Source organism: Gastrolobium bilobum, unplaced genomic scaffold, assembly GCF_033153095.1.
Source record: "Gastrolobium bilobum isolate Gb01-03AN ecotype WA unplaced genomic scaffold, APGP_CSIRO_Gbil_v1 utg5060, whole genome shotgun sequence".
NCBI classification, from domain to species: Eukaryota; Viridiplantae; Streptophyta; class Magnoliopsida; order Fabales; family Fabaceae; genus Gastrolobium; species Gastrolobium bilobum.
The window spans coordinates 208,398-217,203 of record NW_026899124.1 but is presented as its reverse complement, the minus strand read 5'-3'; the positions used below and the strand labels follow the sequence as shown (position 1 = coordinate 217,203).

At 36.0% G+C, this 8,806-nt stretch overlaps 1 protein-coding gene across 1 annotated transcript; it reads right to left on the bottom strand.

Moving 5' to 3' along the window:
• Positions 1-4,788: 4,788 nt before the first annotated feature.
• LOC133287482 (probable aspartyl protease At4g16563) lies at positions 4,789-6,495 on the bottom strand. Its single transcript, XM_061485113.1, has one exon. The coding sequence runs from the start codon at positions 6,418-6,420 to the stop codon at positions 4,951-4,953; it is 1,470 nt and encodes a 489-aa protein (XP_061341097.1). The 5' UTR covers positions 6,421-6,495; the 3' UTR covers positions 4,789-4,950.
• Positions 6,496-8,806: the final 2,311 nt, after the last annotated feature.

The following is an 8,806-nucleotide window of genomic DNA, read 5'->3' as shown; positions in this document are numbered from 1 at the left end:
CAAACTTATGTTAACGCATTTACAAAAAATAAATAAATAAAATAAAAATAAAAAACTTATGTTAAAGCTCTATACATTCAAATGCTTAAACTCTTCAATTTACTCCAAAATATTGCGCAGACATTTGGGTTATACTCAAACTGATTGTGCATAATCATGATTTGAATTACAGAACTAGTTTTTTTATTATAACTCAGGTAATAATAAGCTGTGGGGGAGCATCAGAATAGAAGTTATATACGTGTAATTTCCACATAAAAAAAAAAAAAAAAAAAAAACGCTAGAGGGAAGTCATCTTAAATTTGTTCAGATTGTAAATATTTTATCGACTATTCCTTATTTCAATCGTATTTTGCTGTAGTAGAAGAATCTCATCCAAAGCTTACAGTTCTGCTGTTTAGGCTAAGGGTGCGTAATAGAGCTTGTTTTTCTTAATTAGAGAATTTAAGTTAGAGTTTTGAGTTTTGAGTTCGAGAGAAAATGATTTTAGAAAAGCAAATCCGACAATTCGAAACAAATTAATTGAATAATTGATGAATCAATCAATATAAAAAAAAAAATAAAAAAAAATAAGGGGGCTGATATGGGGTGATGAACATTATGATCACAAACCATAAAGTAAACTATTGTGAGAATTAATCGAGCATAAAAGACCATCAAGATACACAGTTGAGGAAGGCTATCATGACGTTTTCATTCATGGGGGGAAGAATTGGGACAGTGTGGTCCTTGCAATTTTGTTGGGAGTAATGCGACAAGAAAGTGCTTCTTTCGCAATACCACTAACTCTGAAATCAAATCTATTGCGGATGTACATGCACCTCGGAGTACAAACAGAGAACCGAAAGTGAGTCCAGTGAAATTAGGCACAACACATTCGTCTCCAATTTCATCAAGGTGTAGTAACAAAGAAACTAACCCAATGGGTGCATGCTCAGGTAATGGAGTTGGATATGTGTTCGATTTTCGCTGAATGCATTCTTGGGGAGGGGGCTGAACCTTTAGCCATCACTGTTTCCCCGCACTCCGGATTAGTCTCATAGGCGGCTCAAAGAGTCGAAGCTCGTGGGGATACCGAGAGGAGTCAACTTGTCTCAAAGATTAAGGTTGGATAACTTCAAAAAAAAAACACGGGATGATTTGATCTGGTAATCACCTTCATCTCATGTTTGTGTGGGGGCCACGGGTATGAACGGTGTGGATCCCACACGCGGAGCTTTCTTGAAACACACGTGTGCAGATTGAGGACAGCAAAGCTAGCTGTATCCAGACTTTCAAACAGCAACTCGTCAGCTTCTTGGGACTTGAACTTTTCAACCCTCGATCCTGACAATAAATTATTATTTATTAAAAAAGAAATTAAGTGAGGTTATTTACAAAATAAAAAAAACAAATAAGAAAAAATATATTTGCGATTAATTTAATTTTAAATTTATTCAATTTTTGCTTATTGTCTATTAAAGAAGGCGACCCAAAAGAGCTTCAAGGGATAGGTTAATCCATGCTTTAGCCGTTATATATTATAAACAAATTCTTAATGTGAGTTAAATTGAAGAGGTGGAGACAAGAGAGTAGAAGTTAATGTTTGTGTTTGCTGGCACAAGTGACTCGATTATATATCTCAAATTTATTCCTCTACATAATTTACACGCACTTTAGTAAAGTACGTATGACTGTATGAGACAAGAACCAGTGAATGGCTTTTTCTTTTTAATAACCAATTTATTCCATGTGTATTAAAAAAAATAGCTTCTTTTTTTATTACAAAAAAGTACACATCATTAAAACAACGTGCGCATAATAATGTATCACGGATAACTTTGAAATGAGCATTTTTAATATGACTCGTACTTCACATATTTATTATAAATTTTGTTGACAAAATTAGTAAAAAATTAATCAGAATTCAGCTCTTTTTTTTTTTAGTAATTTAAATTTGAGTCTATAAATAACTATTATTAGAATTTTTTAAATCGTATTTATATTTTTGGGACAAATATACTACAAACAAATTAAACATAACGTAGGTAAATAAATCAGGATATATTATAGTGTCGAATTTCTCATTTTTTTCTCTTTATTGTTAGCACCGCGCAGAATCTGAAATATGAGGAATGACCAGAATGAAGAATACTTCCAAAAAACCGTGGAAAGTGTCGTCACTTCACAATAAGCTCAGTCTTTTTCGTGTTTTTCTTACATTGGCCGATGGAGTCCGCTTCATCCAAATATTATCCAAGAACATTTGGACGATGAGAAATTTTTTGAATATTAAGAAAATATAATTATTAAGAAAATAATTGAAAAATGAGTTTGGTAAGAAAATATAAAAAAAATTGTTTGGTTAGACAAAATATTACCGGATAAATTGATTAAAGTTTTGTAAGTCTATGTTTGGTTGAACGTAAAATATCAATGAAAATGTGATATAAAATAACAAAAATAACTCTTTTTAAATTTTGAAAATTGACAAAAATAAATTTGGTAGAGATGTAATTATGTTATAAGGTTAGGTTAAAAAGGTATATGACACACATCTGTTACTTTCTTCTATCAATTTTCCCATCTAACTTACAAATACCACATTATAAGGTGGTGTTTGGTTAGGGGGTTTTTGGATTACCCCATGCAAATGAATCAAGGATTATGGGAAGCATGCGTTTGGTTGAAGGAGATTTTGCTCAATGCTCAGGAAAACACAATGCATATCATTCCACCGATTTTCCCATTTAGCTATGCATCGGCACTGTTTGAAAAGCAAAGGAGGGGGTGGTTTTTGGAAGAAACTCATCTATATCACATAGGCCCACAACATATCATCCCAAATATACCCTCTGGTAAGTCTTCATTCGCTCGCACTGCAACTTTCTAAGTTTGATGTCAGTGGATGCTTACAAGATACTGATTATGTGTCTTTCTAAGTTTGGAAAATGTGGAACATTGTTAAGATTAAACTTTTAGGTAAAGGATATTTATATTATATTTCTCTAGCAACTTCCTTAATTTTTATATTAGAGGGGTTGATAAAAAAAATAAACAAAAGGTAAACGTTGATTCAAAAAATTTTAAAAACAAGGATATTTTCGTAATTGTCACTTATTTCCCCATCTATATTTTACCTCATACCAAACATAGACTTTATAAATCTTACCTAATTTGCCCAGTAAATTTTTTTTCAACCAAACAACTTTTTTTACATTTTCCTACCAAACTCATTTTCCAACCATTTCCCTATCAATTACATTTCCCTAGAATTCAAAAAATTCTCCTCAACCAAACGCCCCCTAAGTGTTATTTTTTATCTTTTTTTATTGTCAAATTTTACTCACAATTGACGAAGGATGGGCAAATTAGTTTGCTTGTAAAATTTTTGAAAACCATGAACCAAACATGGTGAAGACAAAATGCCACTTAGTGATGTCTATCTATCTCATAGAAATACTCCAACCAAACGCACCCTTACAAATCACATCCCTGCTGAATCTTGCTGCTGCTCCCTTTCCTCTCCTTGAATTGCAAAGAGGACGTGAACAATGACATCAACAAGAATCTTTTATAATGTCATGTCCAATATCGCAGTAGCAATGGTCCCAGCTCTTAACGAGATATTTTTTTTAACCTAGAAAAAAAAATTGAGAATTTGGTAAAAAAAATTTATCCCGGAGTTACGAAAAAGTATTTGGTTGACCAAAATTTTGTCAAAAAAATTATGTTCATTTTACTGATACTATATTTGATTGATGATAAAATATTGATGGAATAATTATTTGACTCAACATATTATATTCAGAATCTAAGACACTAAATAAAAAAAAATACCAAAGAATCAATGGAATAATTATTTGCCTTTATGTAGTTGAAAAAAAAAATATCTGAGAAAATTATTTACTGATATTTTTTTCGCAATACCCATACCAAACATGATCATTAAATATTCCCCACGTCACTTCTCCATCATTTCATACCAAATACACATACCAAACACCCCATCATTCCATACCAAATATTATAAGAGGGCGTTTGGTTCAGGAAATTTTTTTGGAATAGTAAGGAAATGAGATATATAGAGAAATGATTGAAAAGATAAATAAAGTGAGATAAGTAGAAAAATGTAAAAAAAAATTGTTTGGTGGGGGAAAACTTTACTGAGAAAATTAGGTAACTTTATGAAATCAACAGTGCATTAAAAGTTAGATAACCAGTTTTTCGAAAAATCCCACCTTCAAATTGAGTTTCTAAACAGTGCGGATATCTATGTTTCTCATAAATCCAGACAAATTGGATAGATGGGTTTTTGGTGAAAAACGTTGAAACAAACATGGTGTTTCTAAAAGCCATACTTGAGAAAGATAAATATCCGCTGAAAAGTTCCCAACCAAATGTCACCTAAGGGTTTCTATTTTCTTATGTCACATGACATAACATCTCTCATGCTATAGAGACAACAAAGGATAAATCTCATCATTTGTTAAAAAAATAAAAAGAAAATAGCATATATTTTGATGCCTGACAACATGAGAAAACACTCTCCACGTGAGAAAATAATTTTTCATATTATAAAAGTCAAACTGATTTAAAAGAAATTAACTTAGCAGTTCGAACACCATTCATTACGTAAGATACTCTACATGACTCACTCACCAGAACTGATTTTTGGGCAGGATTCCATCATCCCAATTCCATTCTTTACTCAACTTACCTTTAAAAAGATTAAAAAAAAAAAGTATATACCATTTTGTGCTCTCAAAACTATTATTTATGTTCACTTACAATTTGTACATTTGAGATTTTTTTAGCTGTTCAAACTTCAAAAAATGACGTACAAGAGTGTAAATATTTCCTATTATGAGTACTACAACGTACATACACAACAGTCTACACATACCCATTTACAGAATGACCCGACCCTTGAGTGAAACCACAGCAGGAATCCAGTGGGTGCAGCTTGGGCTAGTTTTTGTCTTGGTTGAGCCTGTTCCAAAGCGACGAGCACTGCCTCCTGGCGAAGCCCACGCGCTTCTTTCCCAGGTCATACACGACTTCAAAGCCCTGCTGTTGATAATTCCCAAGTGTGGCCCCGGGTCCACCGCTTAACTCAGCCTCATCACCACCGTTCATCAGCATCAAACATCCCACTCTCCTCTTGCTTCTCACTCCATCACCACCGTCGAAAAACTCGTAGAAGTAATTCTTCCTAGGCAGCGCCACACTGGAATTCCCCCCTGAAAAACGCAGAGTCACCGCCGGCACTCTCGCAGCCACCACGCCGTCGAAGTAATAGCACGGCCCGAGTCCCGTTTTCTCCTCAACCCCACTCGCGCGCTCGTGAACTCGTCCAACTCGTCGGTCAAACTCGGCCACCACCGAGTCATAAAAACCCGCCGGCAACATCGTGAACGTCGTGCCGGAGTCCACAACCACGCCGCCGTCGCCTCTCCCGTTCACCCTCGTCAGCATCTCCGGCGAAGGAATTGTCCTTTTCCCAACAGAGATTCCGGCGAGCCCAACGCAGTAGAAATAAGGATGCTTCGGGTTTTCAAGCATAGGCGTGTAAACAAACTCAGCCATTTCACTACCGCCGCCACTACCAATCCTCTTCTCTTCGCCGTCGTAACGACCGAGAATAAGAGGACTGGGTCGGCGAACTCGTTCCGAGTCGAACGAGTGAGAAACCAAACAGTAAGAGAAGCGGTTTCCCAGTTGGGGAGAAAGGGTAGCTAGCTGAGCAGGGAGAGAGAGTAAACCGCGACCAAACCCAGCGACTCCGGTGGGTTCGGCGAGGGTGGTGTGAGCACAGCCAAAGGTGAAGTTTTTGAGAAGAAGAGAAGAGAGAGAAAGGGTATCTCGATAGAGGCGAGCGATTAAGCTTCCATCACCATAAGCATAGTAAAAGGGTGGACACGAGGAAGAAGCACAATCAGAGATTTCAATTGATTCGAGGGGGCAATGAGCCATTGCGCAGAGATCAGAGGAAGAGATGGAGTTGTGTGCTGCGGAGCATGCAGGGGACTTGCATGAAACGGCGACGCTTTGGGATATGTTTGTTGGTTTAGTGAAAGTAGAAGAAGGGTTGGACTTACCTTCGCAGAGTATGCATTCAAAAGGGGCACATGGGAACCAAACTAGGTCGCTTCCTGTGTCCATGTAGAGAGTTATGGGTTCTGTATTTGAGGCTAGGTTGATTGAGAGCGTGTAGTCGCTGCCTGGTGAGAGTGGCAGAGAGAGCTGTCGTTGGCGGTGGTGGTGGCGTTGGTGGCGGAAGCGAGCTGCTGAATGGGTGGAGGTGGATTTGAGGAGGTGGTGGGTACTGTTGAATTGCGTTTGGGAAAGAGAGTGTGTTAGAGGCAGTAGTACCATTTGTGATGATGGATGTGAAATCAAGAGCATCATGAACAAGAGCAATAACAGGGGAGAAGCCATTTATTTTTTGGAGCATTCAAGGGGGGTCGAAAACAGAGTAATGGGTTTGGAGGTTAGAAGAAGAGAGTTGAGAGATTGAAGGGAATAATGAAGTGAGGTTGAAAGAAAGAGAGTGAATTTATATTGGGGAATGGGAGTGAGATTGAAGCAAAGAGTACGAAATTTCCAGTGGGTGATTTGGTACCATGGTTGGCGCATCTTAGGATAACGTTATTGTCTCCAATCAGAAGATTACCTATTCAATATTTGTTCCAATTCGGTCATGACTTATGATATAATTAGCAAGGGGAACTGTTTGTTAATTTAAATTATATAATTTTGTATTATTTTTAATGAAATTATATTGTTTTAATATATTTTTATTTTTATTTTTTATATTTTCTCTTTTTTATAAACTTTGGAAGAAAAAAAATGAAGGACAGAAAATACAATCATATACTAAAATGACATAATTTCATTAAAAATGTCACAAAATTATGTTATTTAAAATAATAAATAATTTTCCAAATTAATAATTAAGTTAGGATTGGGATAACTTTGAGATTAAGATAAAATATATAAATTTAAAAAATATTATTGAAAGAATTCAATATTTTAATAGTAAGTTATAAATTAATAAATAATTAAGACAATAAAATATAATATTTTAGAGAGTTGTCTTTTGTGCCATATAATTGTTATAATACGTACTTGATAACGTTTAAAAGTATTTTGTGAAGTATTTATAACATTATAAATGGAAAAACATCATCTTCTATTGCAGGAAAATATATTACAATTCCATAGAAACTTGTGCCATTTATTTTTGTTTTTGAAAAAAAAAAAATGGGGCCCATGCATTATGTATTTACAGGAATTATTGATTATCATCTGCAACGTAGGAAAATTAATGCCCTTAATAAATTAATAAAATATTTGCACAAAAATAAAACATATGTTAAGTGCAACCCAAGATGTGTTTTGACTTTTAGCGAAAAAACATCACAAAGCTTAGTATCTACCAATATATAAGCACGCAAATTAGTCGGCAAAAACACTCATATAAGAACCTTTCTTAAAAATTATATCCAGATAAAACACATTCGATTAGTTTTTTTGAAGTAAGGCAGTCATTGGTATAGGTGGACTCGACGAGATCAGTCCGTCAAGGTTCCCTATAGTACTAATGGCATCAATCAGTCAAGGTTGGTACTACGAGGCGTTTGATAGAAGAGAAATTTTTTTTTACTAGAAAAATGGTACGAGTCAATTTGATGGAAAAGTTTTAAAAAGATGTTTGGTTGATCGTAACATTACCGGAGAAATTTATTTAAATTTGCAAAGTCTATGTTCGGGAGGAACTTCGCACCTGTTTTTCCACTTCTCCAGTTATCTCAAAATATCACATCTCAAGTGGTATTTTGTAACAGCGAATTTCATCCAAAGTTCAACACCAAAGTCGTTTCTCAGCCATTCTATTTGCCTAGTATTTTTTTTCAAAAACGTGAACCAAACGTGTTATTTTCCAATACCCACTCACACTTCCCCATCAAATCCAAAATAAAACTTCTACCAAACATACCCTAGTTGCCTTTACCTTTCTCCTCTGTAACAGAGTTCTTAACAGATTAGAGAAAGGACAGAGAAAGGAGAGCAAGAAAGAGAAGAGAGATTTCTGAATATTCCATATCCCTTTTTACTAAGCATGTGGCCTACTTATATTCGTTCTTACAATCCTCCAATAATACTGACAATAACCATAAAGCAACATGGACTACTAATGATACTAATGCAACCTGACTAGATCGTAGTACTAAGACTAGCCCATAACATAGTCTCGATAAAGGGCTGGCTTCCTCCTAAGATGTTTGTGGGCTGATGGGCTGGAGCCCATAACATCACCCATTTCTGCAAGTGTGGGCTTGTCCTCAAGACCAGCTGTTGTAGGGTTCATCTGTATTGGCGAGTTGACTGATTGCATAGCTGTCCTTGGAGTGACGTCCTTGGTTGCTAGAATGGTAGAAAGTAGTGGTTGAGATGTTGCCGACATTGGAAACGACTTGCAAAGGGTTGGATGAGTGACTAGCGTGGAAGACAGCTGGAGATCACTCAATGAGCTGGACAGCTTGGATGATGCTGACACTGATGAATGAATCTGATCCGTCGATTCAGTGAGGTGTGAAGTAAAAGTGACTGAAGAGTTGTTGTGGTTTGAACCCAAGTCAGTCCCTTCGAAGCCCTCAACTTTCTCCTCTTCATCTCTATCTCTGGTCTCCCTTGCTGTTGTCGTGTCTTGTAACTCTGTCACCGCCTTTCCCGCATCCTCTAGAACACAAATGGTCTTCCTTTTCTCTTTTTCACCTTTCTTTCTGTTAAAAAATGATTCTTGCCGACGATGTGTTGAGTT

Coding starts and splice junctions, on each gene's coding strand:
- LOC133287482 (XM_061485113.1), bottom strand. CDS start 6,420: ATGGCTTCTCCCCTGTTATTGCTCTTGTTCATGATGCTCTTGATTTCA.